The 25772-nt window shown below is 41.5% G+C and overlaps 1 protein-coding gene across 1 annotated transcript; it reads right to left on the bottom strand.

The window, feature by feature from the left end:
* Window positions 1-683: 683 nt before the first annotated feature.
* On the bottom strand, window positions 684-22558 carry alx4a (ALX homeobox 4a). Its single transcript, XM_042341374.1, has 4 exons — window positions 22210-22558; window positions 5050-5070; window positions 4084-4187; window positions 684-1066 (listed from the first exon to the last, which is right to left on the bottom strand). Exons 1-4 carry the CDS (start codon window positions 22556-22558, stop codon window positions 743-745), a joined length of 798 nt encoding a protein of 265 aa, XP_042197308.1. The 3' UTR covers window positions 684-742.
* Between the last annotated feature and the right edge of the window lie 3214 nt (window positions 22559-25772).

Below are 25772 nucleotides of genomic sequence, written 5' to 3'. Positions count from 1 at the left end.
AAAGCAAACCTGAATTTACCCAAATAGTATTGACTAAAAAACAAAAACCCTTGGTTTGTGCCATGAATTATATTCAGAAACCCCCAAAGAGAAAATGCTCAGTAATGTAATTACATGTTTTCTAACAAATTGGTATTTTGCTGAATTGATGAGATGATGCCAGATGTTCAGTGTCCACTTTGAATAATTTAGACCTACAATTTTTTGTATCATAACACAGAGATTTGTTGCATCATAACACATTGGTATCGCTGCCTACATGTATTGAATATATTTATCTTTTTGTTATTATGATCTTGTCAGGAGAATATATTGTACGAGAGAATCATTCAACCCGGTTTACAAACGACTAGGCATTCTATAATATTAGTGTGTGTACAAGTTTTTTTCTGTCATTTCCTCTAGGCTTTGTCGAATATTTTATCAATTGTAGATTTAGCTCCAAATAGAAACCTCAATTTTTCATTGGATTTTTACAAGCTTCCCTCTCTACATTTAAACAAAATCTAAACAGGATATCAATTTCAAATAAAACTTTAGATTGTGAATCATTTCATGGTAGCTCTTGTAAGAGGTTTATTATAAATATTGTTTAAGTTTATGTAAACCTCGCTTCTAATCCTCCCAACCTATAATAGGCAAAGTGCTGCATATAAATCTCCATGTTGTCTTATGTCTTTAGTCCAGCATTATGTAGTAATGTATTATTTTTTCAGTGTTTGGATAACTCAAGATTTCACGGTCATGTTGCCCAAGATATAGCAGCGCTGTGCTCTTTGGCTTTCATTCTTAGGGCTGCAATGCTGGATGATTTTCGGTCTGGTTCATTACTGATGTCAAATGCGTTGATGGCAGCCCCTATCCCAGCAGTGCCAAAGAGACCACCCATATGTGTCTGTCCCACGTGGCTGCCAGGGGCAGAAACACCCAGATAGTCAGCTACCCCACCTGGTGCATGTGCGTGTGCATGTGGAGACATGCAGGATGTTACCGTTTCGCAGGGCACAACACAGGCTGGAACTGGAGAAGAGGTGCCATTGTTACCAATCCAAGAGGGGTTTTGTATCTGAAACAAAACGAGACAAAGGGTCAGTTCTACCTGTGCAATAAAACTTATTTTTCTAAAGCTCGCTAGCAAATTGACTTGTTAATTCTCTGATTACTTTTAAAAGTATGAAAGGCGCTCTACAAATGTAATTTTGTTGTTGTATGAAGAAGTGGTTAATTTAAAAAGAACTTTTTAGTCCTGTTAATGTTCTTATAATGAACCAAGTGTATAACTCCTTAACAATATGGATTCCGAATAATATTTGGGATTTCAGCCAGGTTCATCACTTTGAACCCAATGTCACTTGTGATGCTACCGGCTTATTCTATTGGAAAATTAACATAATGTTGCAACAACAGACCGAAATAACTTATATAATATACCTTGTAGAGTATAACATATTTCAATGTTTTAAAAATCATGGTATCGAACTTTTGGGGAAGGGGAAAGGACAGAAAAATATTTTGGAAATTAAGCATTAGAATAAATGTTGATGTGCAAAATCACTTGATATATTTCATTGGAATAGCACTGGGGCCTTTACAGGGGAGGGAAACGCCAGGAGACTGAGTTAGAGAAGGAATGTGATTTGGGGGCAGCTACTGATGTTTGAAGATCTTAGCATTCCATCCAATTCCCTCCGTAGATGCCTCTTGTTCCTACTGCAAACTTTGACCTCAAAGGAATTAATTTGGATTGTGCTGTATACTTGGGGGAAGCGAGGAGAAGAAGCAATGGAAGCTATTTGGTTAGCTAACTTGCCTTGTGCTGTACTTTCAACTATCGGGCAATTTTGTGGACAATAGAAGTTGTGTTTAATTGTACTGGAATCTAACAATATGTGCAATGTGCAAAAACTTCCTCAATCTGAGATTTTCATGCCACAGGATGGATATGCTATCTGTATTTTGTGTACAGATTGGAGCTTGGCAATTATTTTCTGTAATTGATTGGCAGATGTACAAATGCTTTTACAGTTGCATGCAGAAGCATAATGAGGATTTACTATTTTGTGATAAACCTTTCATGGAACTGTGCTGAACGCCAGCTGGTCAAATGAAAATACAGGAGTAAAATAATCCACGTGGGTCTTTTTTGCAGAACCAAATGCTGTTGCATTTGCTGAGCTGCATCTTAGCAGAGTTTTACCAAGAATATATTTGGATTTAGAAACTACGCTAAGGAACCTGCCAAGTGTCAATCGTTTTTTTTAAAAAAAAACAAAACACACACAATCAAATACCTTCACACTCCAAAAAATAAACCCAACTCTATATATTCCAAATGGTTTGCTTTCTGTGTCGCCATCTCTCTGATCACAAGCTTACTCCTAGCATTTCTCTTGATTTTGAAAACTGCATCGAACTAAAAGGAAGCATACCGAATTAATTTCCATGAATTAACCTGGCAGACTTGATTAAATTTTTACCTTTAAAGGACAGGTGGGGGGGGAATGGAAATACTGCTTTCAATTCTAATGTCCAACCGCAGATCAGACTAAAAATAGCCACTGTTACCACAGCAGAAAGGGCTCCACCTGCCTCAATGGGATGGTCACCGCTGCCTGGAATCTAACTGTGGGTCAATCACCTAAAACATGGACCATCCCCAAATGTCCCCCGCACAGTTGAGAGAACGTGAGGTCCCACATTCAAAAGTACTACTCTTGGTGTTGCTCATCTGAGCTATCTTCAACCCCCCCCCCCAATGGAAATGATTCCATTGCATTAGGAATGTTCCTCTCTGCGGGACTCGACAATAACATTGTGGGATGCAATAGTAATAAGCCCATAATGCGATCCCACAACGCACAAGACTTTGAAGCCCCCAGACCTGGCTGTAAAACAGTCCCACCCATGTCTCTGGAGACAATCCAGAAGCTTGATGCCTCGATTTATTTTATAGCAAAAGCATCTCAAAACGTGCGCTTTTTTTTTTTAAGTGCACAGTCACTGTTTTCCCAGTTGTCTCACCGAGAACCCGCTTTGCTCGTGGATTTCCAGGCAGCGGTTTATCAGCTCAAAATAAGGGACACGCCTCAAATCAAGCAATCGACTGATAAAAGAATGAAAATAATAATTCTGATGTACGCGACCCTTCAGGGATATCAGAACAGCTGCTGATCAGGAAAGAAGGGGTTGAGGCGAATTCCCCTTTGTGGACCAGTCCCCCCCCCACCCCTCAAAAAAAAAAAAAATTGTAAAATAATAAGAGTGCGGCGCAAAACGTTTCAAGCTGCACAGTTTTATCGGTGTAGGTTGCACTGACCCGAGTTAGATGGTCTACGTCGAGAAACTGATACAATTGAAAACGAAAGAAGCAGTTAATTAACTTTTGCGAGACATTATTTAGGGGAGGGGTGGGCGAAGGTCTAAGTGGGTCATCCGTTCAGAATCACCGTGTCCTGTTCTGCTGAGGCAACGCAGCAGAAACGTTTTAGAGTGCGTACTAATAACTCGATTGAAATTATAGGTTTTTAGGACGTAGGACATTTTTCAAAGCACACGTACTTACTTATTGGGAACTCTTATTTCGCTACCGACTGAAGTTCTTTGAAATGAATATGACTTCGCTGTCAGGGTCAGCAGGTTGTTTAGCTTATGTCGGGTTTACAGAACATTTTCTTCAAAAGTAGAACTTTATTCGACTTTTAAACCCTATAATTATTCCGACTCGTGATTTATGTCGTTAGCACAGGAAGCTAACACAGCGGGGACCTAAATATGAACCCAGTCTGGGCTGCTGAGGGGAACATTTTCTACTGCGTTAGCGAAAGAAAAGCCCTATTGAAATAAATGTGGATTATGTCAGACTGGTGTTTAGTGGGTATGGATTCACAGTGAAGAAAAAAAAAGCCCAGAAATTGACCTTAAATGTTCAGTCTCGCGATTATGCAGTCGAGCAATTGGAGCGACTTTAATAACACGCCACAAAAAGGGCATCGGTGCAGTTGCCACCTGACAGGTGCTCGACTGTTCCAAGGAAAGATTCATCTCATCAGCCAAGAGCCCTCTCCACAGTAAACCAGTGCTTACCTGTGCATAGTTCTCCCTGGTTAGAATCGGTAGTTCGTAGGCAGTGGAGAAGTGGCTTCTGACCTGTTGCATTTGCCCAAAGCGCTCTCTTTTCCTCCATTTAGCTCTTCGGTTCTGAAACCAAACCTAACGCCAGACAGCAGAACAAAACCACATGAATCACTTCCATTTCTGCTCGATGTTACAAGTCAAGAGACAGCAAACGCACACCCAGCCCGAGACTGCCCTCCCTCCTCACGTTACGGATTTGACCCCAGAGATCGTGGTCGACAGAAATCATATTTAGACAATAATTCTCGAGAAAGATGTTTTGAAGTATCTCATCACACTAACAGACACCCAGAAAATCGAAAAGCGTTACCCTAGAATCCAGATTTACGGATTCTAACTCACCCCATTGCCCAGAGAATTGCTTACGACCCCCATCTCTTCGTGGATATATTTTAGAAACACGTTCGTGAGCTTTAAAAAAGGAGGGATTTTCTTTTTTTTAAAAAACTGAAGAGTTGGGATTGTGGGTGGGATGGACCGCTCCAGTTTGTAAACTCGATGGGTGGAATGGCAACTTTTATCCAGTGATTTCCACGATTCCACAAAGACTTCGCTTTAACTGAAGAGCATCGATACAGTGGTTAAATGAAACGAACAACAGATCAATTCTATTTGTGGTTTAAACAACGGCCCCCACCCGTTGTTCTAACCTCTTTCGGGTGCTGTGGGGTTGCAATATTAGCTTCATTCGTTTAAAATGGAAAGCCTTATCAGTTACTGAATATCAAAGTCATGTGTTTGCAGATAGTTACCTAACGCTCACAGCGAAGAGAGAGAAAGAGACCGTTCTCTTTCATGTGAAAGTCAAGAGCCAACCCCCCCCCACCACCACCCCTTTTTTTTCACTGCGAGATTCCTGCAATATCCGTTTACTTTCACTATCACTTCATCTTCGACTGGTTAATGGGAATCGGCCTGGTGATGGCAAGATAACTCCTGTCATCCAATTCGGCCCAAGCGCTCAAAAACAATTGGGAAACGATTCATTTGTCGGCAAAAATTAAAAGACAAATGGGACTCTAATTAGCGAGCATCGAATTCATCGGTGTCGAAGTGAATGGGAAAGTATTTTGTGTACAGCTGTGCACATGCTATTGAATTATTTACTGTCGTTGCACTCTCTTGAATGTTGTGCGGTCTCAACTTTTTAACTTTTTAACTTTTTCAACCTCGTCAATTTTCATCTCCCAAGGAATCCTGCTCTGAATACCGCGTTGTACCGTCTTACTAAACAAACCGACTTCCTGAAAGTAAATTATTCCTTTCGATGACTTTGAATAAAATGGGTTTTTTTCAAAAAAAAATCATGTTACCGAATTGAAACACTTATAACCATCCGTTTCATTACCTTTTTGTTCTCTCTCCCCTCTCATTGAAAAAAACGCTTCCACATTACACAATGCTTTCTGCTGAATAGTGTGCACATGATGGTGATATTTTGCATTGCAGTGTGAATGATATATAATTATATCTAAACTACTGTTACATTTCCTGCTGTTGAAGCGCTTTTGATTTAAACCAAGGTACACACTCCTTATTGGGGGGCGGGGGGGGGGGGGGGGGAATAAAACCGAAAGCTGTCATGTGTTTCCAGGAAGGTGCCATTTCTAAATATAATTATTGTGGTGACAAACGTAGCATCAGTTTTGGTATTTGCATCTCAAATGAGAAATAAGGTGCAGAAAAGACTATGTTACGCCTTTCACTTCATCGATTTGTGGTCAGTTATTAACCCTCCTCCCCCTTCCCCTGAAATGTTAGTGCTATTGATTCACATTGATAGTTTTTTTTAAAAAAAATACATAAGTGGAGACATTTTTGGGGCAAATAACCCGACACAGTCCCCAGTTTCATTAGCCCGATGACTGCGCAACGTTGCAAATAGTTTAGGGATTTGGGAGGTTTTTCTGTCCAGTCTCAAAATCCTTCACACCTCGACTTTGTTTCTCACCATTTTTTTTATTTCACCAAAAATAACCGATAAACCCCTCGAGAACCGCCTGGAAACTCTTCCTCTCGGTTTGATTGGAAATCCTGGAAAGGTGAGTGGCTTTTTTTTTAAAAAAAGAGAGAGAGAGATGGAAAATTGACGAAAAGAAAAGCCAAGCCTTTTAAAAGATGAAAGCGGATCACTTTATTTTTTTTTAATCTCCGAAATAGATCGGAAATACGAGCGCTTGATGATGGGGGGAGAGGAGGGAATCTGAAAGCTGGAGAATGTTTTCATTGCATGTTTAATTTCCTGCTCGGTTTCCCTGTTTTTTTTCCCGTTTTTATTGGAGTTATACATAGGTTTCTCTCTCTCTCTCTCTCCTCTACGATGGTATTATAACAATTTACCCACACAGATCAAAACAGAGCTCGACTGTTCACAGGACTGGTCTGTGCATAAAAAAGAATCTCTTGTTTATTTGCGAAGGATATTATAAAAGTTTTTTTTTCCTCCCTTTCCCCTCCCCCTCCCCCCAAAAAAAAATGCACAGAGCGACCGATCGAACCGAGGAGTTATTTAACAGAAACGGATCCCTGTTTGAGAGATTGCACCGGAATGGGAGCGGGTTTGATCCGAATTTCTTTTTATTTTTTTAAAAAAAAATAATGCTTAGGATCTCGACGGATAGAAAAAAAAATGCGACCCAGAAAAAAAGGTTGAACGTACAAGCCGAAAGCCAAGCAAGTGCACTGAAGCGAAACAAAATGCCAAGCCCCCTCCCCACTCAAAAGTAAAAGGTTTGTGTGGGGGGGTTCCTGTCGTTTTTCACTGACACGTTTTTTGAATGCAAACTCGAGCCATCAGTCGGTCGGTGTGTGGACCAGTGCGGTAACGATCGTGAGATTAATTTTCATTTTTCTATCAGTGTTTGGAAGTGGAGCCTTTCAAGACTTTTATTCCCCCCCCACACCCCCCACACCCCCAATCCTCCTGTACTGCTGTGTGTCCAGGATATAGGTTCTCAGCTGATATCGCCTGCAATTGTGGCGAGGGTAGAGTTTCCAACCAGGGACAGATTTATGCTGTCAGCTTCCTTTCCGAAGAGACCCTGAGCTCAGCATCGCTCTCTCCCTCCCTCCCTCCCTCCTCTCTCTCTCTCTCTCTCTCTCTCTGTGTGTCTCTATTGTATATCAGGTTTACGAATGAGGCGAAATGCAAAGCATCGAGTAAACGAATCGCCCAGTGCGGCGTTTCACAGTGAGATCACATTCGGTCACGGGGGAGAGGGAGCAGAGCACATCCAATGTGAAACCGTTCAGAAGTTGCACCGATCATCACCAGCTTCTGCGGTTTCAAAGTGAAGTTGTTGGCCCCAGGTTTCTGAACTCTCGGATCTATTGAATGTACCGTTCTCGCTGAGGCTGATCGTTCCGGATAGTCCATGACACGGGTTAAGGCGGTTTTAGTAACGTGTGTCGAAGCGTTTGAAGTCGAGAGAGAGGAAGACTTAACGAGTAAAACTGTTAACCTCATCTGGGGGTGGGGGGGGTGGGGGGGGGGGGGGGGGGGGACTTCTGCAGAGGACCGCAATTGCACTCGAAACAAGAAGCTGCGTTTTGCATTAAATATAATAATCGATACACGCATTTAAAAATGTTACGGTTCGATTAAGATATGTCACGTAGTTTTAAATGCATTTAAACTCTCGGCCGTGAGCAGCGCGTTTTGTGCGATGTGGCTCCTACTGCTGTTTCATCCCCCAATTACTTCAAAGGTTGTGAATTATCGCAAAAGCGATTTGCACAGTTAACTGACAGACGCAAACGTGCGGCTCCACTTCAAGGGCAGCGCTCCTCTCGCACAGCGACAAATCACGACGTTAAAGTGTCTCCTCCGCGTTTTAATTAAACGCTGAACGTGTCGTGTATTTCGCAACAAAAATTGCTGGTTGCGAAGTCCCACACCAGGAAAACGCGTTTATCACGAAAACCTACATTTATTTCCGGGGCCATGTGTTTGAATCATGAAAACGCAGTAAACCGCGGGGGAAAATAAACAGAATAAGGAGTAGTGTTATCCAAACCCGTTTAGTCAAAAGCCCCTGAAAACAGGGCAACTGCTGTCAACCGCTGCTGTTGCAGATAGACTGTTAGTCCATATCCCTGGTAAACAAAACACATTGAATATCGTCATGCACTGGTTATTTACATGCTTTGCTGATATAATATTGGAACATAATATTTGTAACTCAAGCTCATGCTGTTATGATGGTTGCTGGCTATCCTTATAAACCCCTCTCTCTGCCTTTGCCCAGCTGTGTGTTAGCATTTACCTGGACACGAGCTTCTGTCAGGTCAGTCCTCAGGGCCAGCTGTTCCCTGGCATAAACGTCGGGATAATGAGTCTTTTGAAAAACCTTTTCCAGTTCTTCGAGCTGGTAGCTGGTGAAGGTGGTCCTGTTCCTGCGCTTCTTGCCCTTGTTGCTGTCGTTTTCGCCCTTGTCCATGGGACTGGGCATCTCGGTGCCGTTGCCTTTCATTGCAGCCTCTTTCACACTGAGGTAGGAACTCTCCATCACTGTGGGGTCTGAGCTCTGCGGCAACTCGGACTCTGCCAGTGGGCTGTCTTTGGCTAAACACACAGACAAGACTCGAATCAAACTCCACAGTGCATTTCGAGAAAGGCCACACTCTTTAGCTTAACTCTTCGAATATTCAATTCCACTGGTATTTTGAAGGACAGTTAACGTTTTTTGTTGGGGTGGGGTTCACGAGTAATGATATTATATATATATATTTAAAAAATACATTTAACCATCAATGCTTAACATGTACCATGGATAAAACACACACGACGCCTCTTAATTCGAATGAAATAAATCTTGGATTCGGTGTAAACTAATTACCCAAGTGGAGCCTCAACTGAGTGGTAATGCAAAGCCTCCTCGTACTTTCTTTCCAGTATTCCCTGCAGTATATGTACCCTTCTCAAAAGGTTGAGTGTTGTAAGTTAAGATGGCGGGTGTTCACTGTCAATACTAAAGTACAGGCCCACTGTTGACTACCATTAATGGGAATATATATTTAAAGGAAATATTTGCTCGGGAGCCAAGGAAAGGTTTTCATTGGTCATCCGCTTGGGCCCATAACTATTGCGTCTTCCTGTGGTCTGTTTTGTACTTTCTATATTAAACATACTGTGATACATATATATATATATATATATATATATATATATTATATATATGTTGAATTTCCACCTTATTTTTAGACGTGTTAGTGACTATAATAAGGCATTATGTGGGAGAGACCGATTCCATGCAAACACAACTTGAACAGACAGTCACCTTCACAATCCTTTCTGCAGGTAAAACACGATTCTCTCTCGTTGGATTCACAGAGGTGATGTGATCACAACTGTGAGGAAAGCTGCTTCACGCCACATTTCACATCAAATTCACTCCGAGTGACTGGAGATTAATCATTGGGGGGGGGGGGGGGGGGAGCAACTTTGTGCTTTCGCTTATTTGGTTAAATACATAATAAACGAAACAAGAAGCTGCGTTTGTATTAAATATATTTATATTATTATATACACAGGATATAATAATGTATATAAGATTGCATTATTGTCATTTAATTGTATTATTAATTCAATTCTTGTCATTTTGACTCATAACTGGAGCGTTATACGTAAGCTGTGACTTGCAAACTGTCGCACCACACGACGTTTGCAATGAAATGTAGGGGAATACTTTCTGACACGAATTTACAGTTGGCACGAACTAAATGTGTTGTTTTGTTTTCCCGGTGCTTGCATTTCTGTACCCAAAAGACGTGCACTAAATCAAATATACACAAACACGCCCAATCCAACTATGTTGTATTTATTAACATAAGGTTCAGCCTTGCACATACAACTCCAGAAAGCAAGTTAAACTCTCTCCTGGGCACAATCATTTACTGACCAACTGTACATTTAGAGAGGAATATTGGCTGTTCAAAGTTACTCAAAGTGTCGCAAAGGATTGAAATAATAATTTGTGATCATTTTCGAATAGGTGTTAAATATATAAAAAAAACATCAGGTTTATCTCGCCACCCCCCATCTCACACACACACACACACACACACACCGCTCTCCCTCTCTGGCAATTCTTTCAATATGATTGTTAATGTTAATGTTAAATTCGTCCTCCATCGGGCACTACCTCTGGATAATACAGAGTTTGGCAACAAAACAACGCCTGATTCTTCAATCTAATCTTGGCTAATCTGGTCTATCTAGTCTTTCTGGCTCAGAGTGGACTTGACCTTCCTATCACTCACACCCTCTGCAGAACAGGCATTAACCCCCTACGAGACCAATCTTAATTAACCTTATTGTCTGCCATTTAATGGGTGTTTCATATAATAACCTACTCTGGTGTTTGGGCGTCTTTGTGTACATCTGCATTTTGTTATGAAAGTTAGTTATTTAAACCACGTGTACAAACGTCTTGTGGCTTCTGTGAAATGTCCATTAAAAGCCAAAGTCAGGTAGATCCCCGAGACGAGGGCTGAGCTAATGTTAGTGTTTGGGAAGTACCTTCTGAGCACATTTCTATCAGAAGAAGTTCATACTCGTTGCGAATTTCACCCGGAAAGTGACATTTCCCGTTCAATTGTTCCCTAAGAATTGTGACAATTCAGAGAATGCACAGGGTGACCAGAAAGTCGTGATAACCATTATAAGTCTGATAAGTCTTAAAATAAATTAGGATATTTGTTTTTTTTAGATAATAGAGCAGTTATCACGACTTTTTGATCGCCCTGTACAAGCACCCAGACAGGTCTGCAACTAAACCATATCTGAGAAACTGGAGAGCAGTGTTCTTTCTTCAAATCTGAACCTATCGTTTGTACTTCCCAACACTGCGTTCAAACCAAGACCATATTTTGCAGAAAATAGGTGATCATATTCGAGAGAAAAANTTATGTACACCCACCTAATATTAGCCTTTGGTATTTCATGATGTACAGCCCTACCATATCATTTTTGAATGATAAGTGTTAAATATATAAAGCACCAGTTTATCTCTCCCCTTTACATTAAAAAAACTTTATATTAAAAAAACTTTATATTAACAAACACAAAAGAAATAACATTTAGCATGAGACATCGCAACAGACTCAAGTTACGTCAATTTATCCTGATTACATATTTAGAACAATTCTTTATACGTGTTTAACGTGAGCATATTTAACCATTGCAACAGGCAATACTTGCCGAGTATGGCAAATAAATACTTGTATGGAGTATGGCAAATAAGCATTAATAAATACTCGTCTATTTAAAAAAAATCTTGACCACGAAACCGTTGCAATGTGAAAATTAATAAAAATATATAATTGTTCGTATCTTTTCTTTGGGCAGAGAGAGAAAAAATATATAACACATAGAGTGTGATCTGACATAACACTCACACGAGGTTAAAACTGGCCGAAGAAGATATTTTCAGTCGAAAAACAAAATAAAGGATACTTTCGTGTGAAACGCACAACTTAGATTTGTTTGGGCTTTTTGATGTGTCTGATCACACCTTCTACACTTACAACCTCCAACACAACAGCCAGTGATTTTGCAGTGCATCATATGCTTTATCCAACAGAAGCTTAAAAAANTGACTACTTATCACCCCAGACTTTTCTTCTGAAACACATAATTTGATGGTTCAGAAACCAGGCGATTGAGACAGATTCTTCAGAATCCGTTACCAGAAACAATACGTGTCGTACAGAGTCCAGAACCCCACATACACCCAAAATGAAACGTTTTGCACGTTTGGATTCTGATAGCGTTACAGCCAAAGACTGTGAAGGGGATCTATCGAGGGTGTCGGATCCATTTGTGACTCGAAGTCGAACGAGATTGAAAGTTTATTATTTTAAGACACCCCACCGCAAAATAGTTCGAAGTCGAAAACCCCCACCGCCCCCCACTTACTGTGCCACGAAGAAACTTCGTATAACTTTCCCAGCAACAGCCCCTTTCACTTTCTTACCTTTCAGTCTGTACAGTTTATTGTCTCCAAAGAGCAAAACGAGCAGATTTCCGCAGCTGACAAAGCACTACAGGATTTCACCGAGTTAAAACTTCCTTTTTTTTTGCACCGAGGTCGAGTGAGTGCGAGGATTTCCCCGAGCAAAAAAAAAAGGGCGAGCAACAAGGGGCGAGGATGCCTGTTTTAGCAGCGTGGGGTTTTTTTTTTTGTTTAATGAAAGTGATGCCGAGAGCTGTGGAAATGATTCTCAGCCTATGATTGAAGGAGCAGGAAAATGCCCCCAAAAAATATATGCGTCACTGCCCTGTGTGTCCACACGCAGTCTCCCCGAAGGAAAACTCACTCATTCCAACGTCAGGACAATAAGACTCGCAGAAAACTTGCAGTTGTTCCCAGTCACCCACAACCGTTCAGAGACTGCGTGTTTTTAGATATATATATGTATATATATATACATATAAAAGAAGAGTTTTGCATGCGCGTTTGACACCAAAAAAAAACCCCACCACCACCACAGAGGAACCTGCATCCAAGTCCTGTTATATAACTCCCCTTTTATTTTACCAGAGGGAATACCTCCCACTCATCAATCCCAACCGAAGGTCTGATGAAGGTTTCAAGGAATCTGTGTGGAATCCGCTACCTTTGTCCAAAAGCAAAGCCTCTGCTGGAGTGAGAATCACGCCCCTTCCTCCTGGGCTTCGGGATATGTTGCCTTTATCTCGATGTGACCAATAAAACGTCTCCTGAAGAAGGCGCCTGGACGTGGTTTCTGATTGCAAACTGCGCTGCAATTGGGAAAATTGCGTTCTGCATTTTTTTTTGTTGGAGTCGGGGGGTGTGGGGGGGGGGAGGGGGGGGTGGGGGGGGGGGAGGCAGACCAAATGCACATGCGTGTGTCGGGCAACGATTTTTTTAACGTTGCCAAATCCCCAAATGGTCATTAAAACTGATCAAAATCGATGAGGAGGTTGCAGTGTATATATATTATATATATATTATATATTTGTTATATATATATATATATCTTGCATTTGCCGATGCGTGTTACATAACTCGATTTACCTACACGCTGTTAGGTACACAATACCACACCGTTACAGTAGATTATTCTGCACCAAAAAAACACACCCCCCAATGTTTTAAACGGTCTAATTGTTACGGTTGACAGTGGAGGAGAGATGTGGCCACTATTTTAAATGCAGCCTCTTCTCCCCAATCCCCTCTTGACTCGTCAATTGAATTCTGTGTTGTTCTCTCTTCCACGGCTTTCAAGTCAAACCGAAGCGTTTAATCTGAAACCCACACCCTTCCTGACCGGAACATCTTGCCATCTCCTTGCACGCAGGTGTTTAGCCTTTACACTGGGCAGATGTGGAACTCTGTACTAAAGCATATGATAGAATTTCTGTCTCAAAAGACAAAAGGAGGAAAGACTGTCACCTTTGTATTCAACTGTCTAGACGCCCACATTACCTGGACCACTGCCCGGTCCGTGTTACATTTGCAGGACGTCTTTGGTTAACAGTTTTACGTTGTGTCAGACGCTCATTTTAACTTGTACCCTTTCCACACCTGTGTCCAATTCCTGCCTTTTCTGACCTGTGCAAGGCTTTCGCCGGGATTAGGCTCGAAACTCCAGACCTCACTCAAAGAAAGAGAGACTTCAGATGGCTTTGCAATATAGGGTGTGAGGCGTACATTTCCTATTTGGGTGCAGGCAAAATCTCACCAGGTTGTGTCACCAAACCGTGTTCTGCGTTGCAATGGGGGAGGATTTACCTGCCTAAGGGGGGGGGGGGGGGGGGGGGCGTTGGGGTGGTGGGGGCATTTTTTGTTCGATTAGTTTCATTTATAATTGGTGTGAACCTGGCTCCGAGGGCAGGTATCTTTGGGTGGGTGGGGGGGGGGGGAAACATCCTCACTTCAAATGCATGCGTTCGGTGCCAGACGTGGCGGTGGCTCCCAGCTGTGGCCCAGACACAACCCAACCCCCGCATGTGCACAGCAAATGGGAACAGCTTCGCACCAATCATGTCAGCAAATCCCGCACTCAAGGGGAGGGCGACGACCCCTTCACATGGACAGCCACCGCCTGGGCCACATTTGTGGAAAAGCTCTGCCTCTGCAACAGATTCGGGTTTGTTTTTTTTTGGTGGGGGGGTGGGGGACTGTTGGCAGTGATTTGGGAAAGTCTACGAAAAAAGGAAAAGTTGTTCAGGCACGACGAGATGTATTTTACAGTGTCTGTCTGTCTGTCTGTCTGTCTGTCTGTGGGTGTATACGCATATGTAGTGGCACAGACTAAGATGATAAGGCAGATAGGAGAACGCAGCAATAGAAGTGGATTCAAGTTCTGGAGTCGACCCATTGCTTTATCTGCCGTTTTAACACACAGTCGGATCTGTGCTGCTTTGTAAAAGGTACGAGACCGGTCTGTACACGCGAAGAAAGCTGCAATAATACTGTATCTCATAACTCTGCAGGGCATACGATTCGGAAGAAGGCATCTTCCTGTTCAAAGAAATTGGATTCATAATTTTGGGTAAAATGCTCATCCCCAAATGGTCAAAGGGTTACTCAAGGAAGCTTGTAAATAAAACTACAGGAACCCCCACCCACCCACACACACACAAATGCGGACACAGGCACATATAAGGCTGATGATAAGGGGGTTTAGTTGGTCATTCACCTCATGGCTATGTGTGGGGCTTTGTTGTGTACAAATAGCTGCTACATTGGCCCACAAAAAGAGCCATTGCAATTGACAGTAATTACTTAAGAGTTTTGGAACGTTTCGACTCTATCTGTGCTACAAAAATGGAAGTCCTATCTTTCTTTCTTTCTTTCTTTCTTTCTTTCTTTCTTTCTTTCTTTCTTTCTTTCTTTCTTTCTTTCTTTCTTTCTTTCTTTCTTTCTTTCTTTCTTTCTTTCTTTCTTTCTTTCTTTCTTTCTTTCTTTCTTTCTTTCTTTCTTTCTCACAACTTGCATTAATGCCATCCACTGGTTATTATCAAGAGACACAATTGAGGCTCGCCCCAGACAATTCAATTAAAACACACTGTGCCCAGGTTATTTTGAGGGTGCAAAGGAGATGTTCCCAGTTCTCTTGCTAATCAGGAAAGAGCTTTGTGTTTGTGTACTTAAATGCCATCCAACTCATCGTGAGTTAGGGACAGTGATTTCTATTTCAGCATTTAGAAACTTAAAGACAGTTCAGCAGATTATCATAAAATGATAGAAACTTACAGCGCAGAAGTAGGTCATTCGGCCCATCGAGTCTGCACCAGCTATCTGGGGGTTTAATTTTAAAATTTCAGCTTTAAAGTTTAAAAACTTATGTTTGTATTGATTGCAATTATACAGCAGCCAGTGTAAACCCAGAACAACATCAGACACTTTCTTAAGCGATATAAACACATGAAACTGTCTCTGGGTGAGCTGTCCTCATCTTACTTATTTTGTGCTGTTAGACAATAGATACATGTTACATGAAATGTGCAATATTTCTTAATGTCTTATACTTAATTTTGCACCCAAATCTATTGCTACCAATCAACATTCATTGAACCTAGTTTCGAACCCAAGGTAACATACATTTACTAAATATATTGAATGAGACTGTGCGGTTAAACTGGAATCCATTGCACAAGATTTCTGATGGTGCATAACTATAAAGTTGTTATTTTGGGCCACAGAATGATTAAAGCAGTAACACATGCTAACAATTAGTTGTAACAAACTTCCATAGAGATAGAGTTTAAACAGTAATGAATTCTGAGATTCTTACTAAATATGAACCACATAGTATATAATTAGTCTGGCTTTGCATCCAGTACACCTATAGCTTTGTTTAATTTTCTCTGAAAGTTATATAGCATGAAGGTGCAGATTACATTCCCACCCACCACCCCCTTACACACACACACGCACACTCACACACACTTTAAACAGATATATGTAGAAACTACAACACAATTATTGTGGATGGAAACTTTCTGATGATTTTACAGGGCAAGATATCAATTTACAGTTTGATCACTGCTTTAAGTTCACTGCAAAGCTCCAATATAATTTAGAATTTAGAATGTGTAAGAGAGTAAATTATCTTTATCTTCAAATTGTTTAGTGTTGCTTCTCAATAAGTTTTATTTATGTCTGATGGGAAGTTTTGGTAATATTTGAGAGTAAGGGTGTTGGGTGCTGCAGGTAGATGTGTGCAAATTACAGCACATTTATTTTGTACACATTATTAATACATAGTAAATACCCAATATTGCTTGAAATATGAGACACTTAACATTGCAATGGTTAACTTCTTTCGTCATTCAGCCATTGTGTATAAAAACGCTGCATTCTGATGAGCGAAACGTTATATAATCAGACTTGATTAAGGACAGTTGGGTTATTAAAATGGATCGTTTATAATAGCAACTGGGGCAAAAACTACCATCTAATTCATCTCTCCTTTACCACTGTGAATGCCACTTCTATTGCTTAGAGAAAGGCCTTTGGAAGGGTTTGAACCACTTCTCCTAATAATGTCAATACTCTTTTTTACTTTCTTTTCATTTAATGCAGTAAAAAATCCTGTTCTACAATGTAAAGAGGGAGGCATTAGCAGGTTGGTAGTAAAATCAAAATTTACAGAACTGTTTATATAAGTTGTTCCATGTTATAAACCCCCAACAGGTGGCAAACATCTGCCAATAACCTCCATTAGGTTTACAATGGAGAATGGCATGCCAAAATGATTTTCTGATAGAGAAACATTTCTGAACTACTATCAGAACTGTATCAATAGATCTCTCACAGTTTTCATAATGATTGGATACATATAGGAATACATACCACAAAATATATGATGAGTTGAATATAAAAGTGTTATAAAAGATCTAGCAGTGGTCTGTGCTGTAGATACAGTTGAGTTGATTGTTACTGTACAGGGGAACTGACATTAGCATTTCAATTGAAAGGTATTGGTGGTTGTCCATTATTTTTTAATCAATGAAGACACCAACATTTGTACTCTAATTGGTTCTTTGGATGGGGAAATGAACTGCATTAGAGTTCTGAATTCTTGTAAGTTGGGCTAAATTTTGCTGAAGCTCAAAGTGCTATGGGGCTTGTGTTAATCAGAATATTGGACTGCATACCATTCAATAGTCTCTTTGTTTCTGATTCCAAAACTGAATATGCTAGATTCCTATTATACCACACCAGTGAAAACTCAAAAAAAAATTGTAACACAGGAATGCAGTCGTCAAATGCCCCAAATTAAATGTTAGTTAGGCTTCTAAGTAGGTGGTTGGATAAATTAAAATATTAAGGCCCTGTTACCCAGCTCTGCAGGATATGGACAACTTTTTTTTTGAAAAGAATATTTAATTTAATACTTTTCCCTTCACAACATACATCAATAATGATTACTAATGTTATGAGCTGGTGCTCTGAACCTAAAGTTTTCTTTGCTACTGTACAAATAATTTGGCTTGTGGCCTTGGCATTTACCCAATAAGGCAATTTTAGTGAGTGATGCACCATATGGTAGTGAACATATTAAGGAATCTTGTAAATCATCATTCCTTGATTAGTACGAGCAAAATGTTAACATATTCCTGTCAAATTATTTTGATACTTATTACATTAAAGTAACTTTTGGGCCACGTAGAGGCTCTCAAAACACCAGGGCTGATATTATATTATTTGTTTGCATAACTGTTTGGATTACATTTTTGGTTGCATGCATAAGAGGGCAATTTAACCATAAACATTGAGCAGTTTTCAATGTAGGAACATTTGATGATCTGTGAGTCATTTTACTTATGACCTGGAGATGAAAACACTTGAGAATTTAACATTCCTGGAGGGATTCTGGATTAAGGATTTCTGATAGATTAACTGCAGCACTATCTGGGTTGAATAAAATTCAGACAATCTCAGAAAAGAGGCCATAGTTTATCGACTCTTCACTCTTTGCTTCATGATGCGTGCTTTAAAGTATGTGCTTTATTTTCCTTTTGTTATTATTGAAAATTTAAGTGAATATAGGTCAGTGAACTGCAGTGACTCAACAGAAAAGAAGAAAATCTAGATAAATGAAGAGAAAGCAGTTAGGCAATGCCAAGCTTCAGTTTCAAAAGACTTTAGCGTGTAGGATGAAGGGAGGTCTGCGGGAGGAAAGGAGTTCCACAGTTTACAGGTCCTGGGAAAGAATCAGTTAGTGTAAAGACAAAGTGATGAGTTTTGATTTCAAGGCAGTAATGATGCGGGAAAGAGGAAACGCCATTCATTTAATGTTTAAGAAGAACTGAGAGGAAAAACAAAAACAGAGAAGCAATGACCAGAGTGCCATCAGTAAGAGGGAAAGAGAAGAAAGGTTGTTAGAGGAGAGTTTACTGGACAGAAAAAATGGAGACCTCGAATGTATTTCAATATGACCTCTTCCTTATTCAAGGTCTCTTATTGTCGAAAGAAATGAAAACGTCCACCAATGCAACAGTTTTTTTTTCTTCCATGGGCTGAATTAATCATACAACCTCTATCTCTACCCAAGAGATCAAATGCCTGACCGATTATAAGAACACGTAAAAATCCAAAGGAATGTATGTATGTATGTATATATGTATGTATTATAATGTATCCATTGGTTCTGGATTCCAATCTGCTATAGGTAAAGAGAGTTGGACTTGAATAATTTCACTGATTGAAGTAACGACGCAATATTTTAAATATGTGGCATCATTAACTGAGCAGCGTTCTTAATTTAGCCACGTTACTTGGGCGGCTAATGCCTTTCCAAATCTTTACAGTCTTTTTAACAACTGACACCTCCCCCGCCCCCTCTCCTCCTTGAGGATTCCTATTGGAAAGGCAAAACGATTGCTTCACAGGCAGAACATTTTTGAAGTTCATGTGTTTAACTGCAGCAAGGCTGGACCGAATGGGTCAGCAAAGGTCTGATTGACCATGGCTCTTCACCTGCCTTGCTGGCAAAATTGCAAAAAATGTATCTTTCAATGAAATGTATCTGAGAAGTCGACGTTTGATCTCGTGGGTATATATAAAAAAAAATCGATTAGAATAAATGGGCCAGTTCTCCACAGCTTGAATTTGTAGCAGCAGACTCACAGATAAGTCATTTTTGCCCAAACGTTTCAAAGTATGACCTTTATGCGTGTATTATTACACAATAAATCTTACCTCATCATAACTGTTGTGTAATAAACGTCTTCATGTTTCTTTTACTTTGGCAAAAGACATATCCTAGACATGTAACCAAAACAAGGACTGAATTTTACATAGCATTATTTTTCTATCTAAAAAAAAAAGCGAATTAGGTGCACAATTTGCAATCCGGTGTCACCCCGCTCCTTTTATGTGCTCATTTACACTTGAACGGGGGGGGGGGGTGGTGGAAGGGGGGGGGGGGGGGGGGGCAATAAACCTCTTCCTTCATTGCTGCTAATACACCAGGATTTGATGAGCGTTTAGTCACTGGCGATTCGATACTTTATATGGCGTTGGTTATTTTTGATGTGCAAAAGAGCAACGGTGCTTTGCTGCGATTGTGAGGCGGTCATATATCCTGAGAACCGTTAATCTCCAACTTGACCACATCGGTGCCCATTGCTCTTTTTGGAGACTGACGCGTGGTGCGTAAATCACCGGTCCATCCACAGAGAAGAGCGCTTCGCCCGAATTTTTACGCAAAGCGCTGGTTACAATGAAATCTGCGAGACAGTGCCAGGGACGGTGTCATGGGCTTTATAAGGTGATCAACGAAGATGTCTACACAGGGATCCCTTCCCCACAGTCATCTCACAACCTCACTGGCCGCGGCGGGTGTTGCAAACGCACAAGAGAGTGACTTAAAGACAAAGTCGCGAGGAATGGAAACTTGTGCATTTTTGTTCGGCTGCAAAATCCAATCGGTTTTTTTTTTTTTGTGTGTGTGTGGAGCTCGACCGAACCAGTTGATGTTACGCTGTGTTTTCCTCGAATCAGTGTCGTCTTTCAAAGAAGCGATTGACTGATTATAATTCATAAACACGTTGCAAAATGTTATTTTGACACTTGGGGAGGAAGGGGGCGGTGGGTGTGGGAGGGTGTGTGTGTAGGGGGGGGGGTTAACCTTTCGGAACACATGTACTTTAGAACAAAGATTTTCGCATTATCGGTGGTATAATTTGATGGAGATTAATATTTCTGCTGGTTTCCTCTGCTGCCCTCTCAGACTCCTTTTCTGCGCATCGCCAAGTGCAGACCCGACTTGTCTAAGCCGTGTGTGTTTGTGTGATCAGAGCGGCTGGGGTGGGTGGGGGTGGGTGGGTGGGGGTGGGGGGGGTCGTGAAATTGCTTGAGTCATGAGATGGAGAGGAGTGTGTGTGTGGGTGGGTGGGTGGGGGGAGATGGGGGGAGATTTGAAACACAATTGTAATCACAGCCCTCATACGACCAAAGGAGTTACTGGAAACATTGGAACATTCATCCTCAGAACTCAGCATCATCTGGTCGCTCCAATACAAAACACTTCTCTTTTTTTTTGGTGTGTGTGTGGGGGGGGGGGGGGGTTGACCAAATGCTAAGCCTTTTCCTCCCAGTTACATATTTTGTGTTACTTTTGGGTGGGGGTGGGAAAGGGGCATGTGGGGGGGGGGGGGGGGGGAGGGGGGAATATGTTGGAACTGTACCTGAATCTGAGCAACAATTCTCAGAGGCGAGAGGGTGAGTTGGGAGCAGTGGGGTTGGTTTGCTGAACATATTGTTGTGTGGGGGTGAGAGTTTGTCAGATTTTTCTTTTCTCTGGAGGGATTTTGTGTGTGGGTGTGTGTGTGTCTCTGTGTGTGTGTGTGTGTCTATCTGTGTGTGTGTGTGTGTGTGTGTGTGTGAGGCTGGATATGAGTGTAATATCCAGCTCCGAGTGGTTGGTGTGTTTGAAGGCAGGAGCTGTCAGCGACTGCTCGTCCGCCCTTTGCCTGGTGCCTTGCCTGGTGCCTTGCCTGGTGCCTTGCCCTGCCTGCCCTGCCTGCCCTGCCCTGGGCGGCCTGGCTGATGGATGAGTTGTTAATGTAACCCGGCACCTCTCGACTTGGGGCGCCGCTTCTTCATCAGCTCGGGCTCTGTTGAATTATTGTTCACAGTTTGCTCGGCACCGCCACACGGCCACTTAAGTGGAGAGCAGACAATTAGCGCAAGGTGCATCCCGGAGTGCAAAAGGGATCAGAAGAGGAGGGGTGGGGGGTGTGTGGGTGGGTGGGTGAGAGGACGTTATGTTGCACAGTGTAGTCCATCACACCACACATCCCTGTGTTTACCACCCATCTATCTCTGGTACAACACGAGCTCAGTGTTACCCCGTTCCCCACAGGCTGTCTGTCTGCACTTTCACACCGTTAATTTCCCCTTCAGTACCGTTACACGCGATCCGGTTGTAATTCCCTGGTAATGCGGGTTCCATTCCACATCAACGCCTTTTGCTAAATTGACCCGATCTCCTAAATCATTGACCGAGAAACCCCCGTTGCAAAGTACTCAACACAGGGGAAGGGGAACAAACGCTGAGCAAAAACCCAAGTTGTTTTGAGGGCTGTTGGTTTATCAGGGACACAAGAGAAATGAGGCGGATATATTCTTAGGAACATAGGAACTGCTGGAGGGGGGGAAGGGGAAAAAAAACCAAGGTCCATCTTCTTCGCCTTCTAACATCCTGATAGTCACGAATAGACACATACACGGAAGACACAGACACACACACACACACACACACACACACACTTTCTCCCAACCAGTTATTTACCGTTAAATGTCTCGGAGAGAGAAAGAGCGAGAGAAAGAGAGAGAGAGAGAGAGAGAGAGAGAGAGAGAGAACGAGAATAAAAAAAATATACAGTTGTAAGTAACAACTCACCCAACAAGGTCATGCCCAGTCTACATTGCAAGTGAGAACAAACATTTCACGTGTGTGTGTGTGCGTGTGTGTGTGTGTGTGCGTGGAGGGTGGGAGATTAACACAAGAAAAAAGTAGGAGTTTGCACACTTAATATTTCCGAGACCAAGTTTCCCGAAAGAAAGACTGAACTGAACTGAACTGACTCACCGTAACAAGGGATTAAGGCACCGTTGTGGCTGACTTCTTGAATCTTGCTGCTCTGTGCAGGAGACTTGGCCGACCTGCCAGAGCTCTGCATGTACAGGTATTTGTTAAAGGGGCTGTCGCTGCCGGGGTTTGGAGCTCCGGTGTCCAATGGCTCACATTCCTGCTGGAAAGGGCTCCTCGATTTGTCGCCATAGCTTTGGCCTTTGCTGGCGAGGAAACTGGGGCTGAACTTGTCACTCGGCTGGAAGGTTCTGAAGGGAGAGTCCTGGTGCTCCCTTCCCTGCGGAGTCGGGTTATAGTACGAATCCATGGCTATGTCACAATAAGACACGCAAGTCTCGCCGTTCATTCCTAAATATATATATATATATGTATATATATATAGATGGATGTCCGAGTATTTTTTTTTGTGTGTGCGCGTCAAGACGAGATTCTTGTCGGACTGGTAGCACTTGTCGGACTGGTCCACAACTGGACTGGTTGTGTTGGGGGGGGGGATCGATCGCGGAGGATTGAGGAGACGACCTGAACTCCAGCCCTTGGTGGATTTTTTTGCAGGAGGCAGGAGCTTTGCAGATGCACCAACTCTTCTATATCCCAGAGTCTCGGCGTCTCCCACCTCTTCTCCCCCACCCCACCCCCTCCCTCCCCACACACACACACACACACACACACACACACACAATTAATATGTAGATCAGGTCAATGGGGAGGTCAGAGCCCCCTTTGCACAAAACACTTCAAAAAGCAGAGACAATTAAACACATGACAGTAATATAATTAGGAGATGAATATATATATCTGTTCTTATCTTAAAACGCAACCGGGACAATTTAATTGAGTGCGTTGCACTTGATTTGTAACGCTCAAGCAGTTGAGTGCTCGCTTTGTCCACACAGCACAGCCTCGCAGTTTACATTTTATGGTCATTTTTTTTCTCCCCCCCCGCCCCCCCTCCCACAACGTTTCAATATTATGCTCAAACGACTTACTTACGTAAGAGGTATTAAAAAAAAGAGCTATGCGCTTTTTTAAAAAAAAAGAAACAGAACGCGTACAGTCCGCAAACGGTTTTATTTAATAATAATAATAATAAATAATAATAATAATCCTTGTATTTGATAGAGAGCTTTATCACGTCTTCGAGACGTCTCAAAGCGCTGCACTGGACGTACTATTGCTTCGAGATTCCCGGAATAAGTGGCCTTTTTCTCTCCTCCCCACCATTTCGACTTTGTAACGCTGAACCGAATGCAGTTATAATATTAAAAGAAATCGAGACAACGGAGCGGGTTCTCCGAGTCTTTAACGAGGAGGTGTTCAAGAATCAATGTAATATATTTTGCATGTGTGTGTGTGTGTGTGTGTGTGTGTGTGTGTGTGTTTGAGCTTACCTTGCCTTTTCTACTCTGCCAGATTTATTTTTTTTTCAACTGTTGGCTCCAATCTTTGCCAACATTTCAGATTTCATATTGCTATGATAACCAACCAAGTTATTTCAGCAAAACGAGTATTTTCTTAATGGTTTGCAGGCGTATATCTGTGTGTCCAGCCCGCTTTTACAAACACAAACTCTTTTAACCTATTAGACTCTGGGAATCGTTCGAAATTCTTCTCCCCAGACCACTACAACCGGAGAGGTTTGCACGCCCATCACTTTATAACTTTTTTTATTGCCTGTATTAATTCTTTCCTTAAATAACCCGGGACCTAATGAAAACCAACTCAGAATTTCCGATTTAAACTTCCTTTCCCCTCATCCCCTGACAATTCAGTGTTAAGAGCCAGTTTCTGCAAATCCCTCAGAGGAAAGCTACTAACATCTTTAACAAATTTGTACGTCTACTTTTGCTAATATGTTGTAACGTGTATGTTTGCAATGACCTCGTCACAAAGTGGGGGAAATTATTTTTTTTTAATGGCTGGTGTAGTTGGACTTAAATACAAAGAGACAAGGTCCGTCACAACGTTAAATGTGAATAAATTATTAGTTGCAGCGTTGCAATTCGTATATTTGTGAAATAGCTGCACGGAGTAGAAGGTTTATGTATATACACACACATAAATATATATATATATATATATTGCTTCATAACAAATCGATTTTTTTTTTACAATTTTTAAAAGAGGATGGAGCGTAGCCGAAGATCTGGGATGATATTTTACTGAGTCTATAAATTTACACTTACAACACAGCCAGATAGAAAATGCAACACAGATGAGGATGTGCGAACTGAGGATTTTCATTCAAGAAAGCTTTTTGGTGTCTCTATTATATTTGCTGTGCTTCATTCAGCCTGTGAGCACGTTCAATGCTCACCGTTCATTTCCAGAGTGTGTTGTCTTGTAGGTCTGACTCCCATTAATTGCATTTGTTGACATTACCGACTTCTCTCGTTTTATCGCGGATTTGTTCTCTCTCCCCTTCACAGATATGATTTAATTCTTTTCAGTTGCACTTCGCGTCCTAAATCGTCGAGGAGATGTTTCTCACTTTCTGCAGCAATGTAAGTGCCTTATCATTGTTGTTGTTGTTGTTACTATTGGTATCGTTATTATTATTGCAAGTGTTATTGCTGTTGCTTTTATAATTATTATTACTTAATTATTGTAAACAGCTGCAAACTTCAGTCGAGGTGAACAAAAACTCCCAAATCAGGTATTCATTGAGCAAATAAGAGTATAGAATACCTCTCAGCAGCTATACACTTCGAAGGCAGAAGGACATTTATGAATTGTTTGAAAGTCTGTCTGTTGATGAAAAAACTATCGCCAAAAAATATTTTTATTTTTACACTCATCATAAGGGGTGTTTTTTTTTTTCCATGAACGTGGGACTGTTTGGTTTATGGTGTTCCTTTTTTTCTGTAAAAAGGGATTTTGTTTTTTTTAAAAAAAAACAATAAAAAGTAAAAGCGATGTTATGTTAGAAGTTCACACAATACATCACTGTTCGTCTGACATAAGTGTCTGCAGAGAGAAAGAAGAGAGAGAGAGAGAGAGAGAGAGAGAGCGATTTAACCCTTTCGGGAGAAAGGGTGCCAGGCAGGGGAATGTTTTGAAATGACTTCTGACTTGATATCCTGTGATATAATGCGGCGGGAGGCATTTGTTTGAGCGTTTAAATGGACCCTTTTCAGCTGCGTGCTCTTTTGAAGAGGTAAGACGGGTTAATAACGAACGCCAGCACGCGAAGAGTTAACCATGTTCAGACACCGTTGAATTTCTTGGGAATGTTTACAGTCAAAAAAAACACCATTTTAACCCGAGACACTGCAGACAGAGTCTGAATGTAGACCCTGTAAAGTGGCCAGTACATAGCTTGACCTTCTCAGCAAAACGATCCACCTGGAATATTGATCACACGAATGGTCTGTGAAATGATAAATAAACCACTGAGATATCCCGAGTCAAAATCTAAACAGGTGAAAGAAACAAACCCGCAGATGGATGTATTTCCCCCACGATCTGAGTTGTGTCCAGGGCCACCAAAATCAGACGGTTAAAGAACCGGTGAAATGTATTTTTTTTCACGAAACACTGGAATCACAGTGAACAAAAAC

The sequence above is a fragment of the Callorhinchus milii genome, unplaced genomic scaffold (assembly GCF_018977255.1).
Source record: "Callorhinchus milii isolate IMCB2004 unplaced genomic scaffold, IMCB_Cmil_1.0 Scaffold17, whole genome shotgun sequence".
NCBI lineage: Eukaryota > Metazoa > Chordata > Chondrichthyes > Chimaeriformes > Callorhinchidae > Callorhinchus > Callorhinchus milii.
The sequence above is the reverse complement of the archived record's forward strand: the minus strand, read 5'-3'. Positions and strand labels throughout refer to the sequence as shown.

What these genes read in the sequence shown, in the direction of transcription:
- alx4a (XM_042341374.1), bottom strand. Translation starts at nt 22,558, where the DNA reads ATGAACGGCGAGACTTGCGTGTCTTATTGTGACATAGCCATGGATTCG. An exon ending in TGCCTTAATCCCTTGTTACG is followed by an intron (nt 5,071 to 22,209) that starts GTGAGTCAGTTC and finishes ATTGGATGACAG; the next exon opens with GAGTTATCTTGCCATCACCA. An exon ending in AGTTATCTTGCCATCACCAG is followed by an intron (nt 4,188 to 5,049) that starts GCCGATTCCCAT and finishes AGAACCGAAGAG; the next exon opens with CTAAATGGAGGAAAAGAGAG.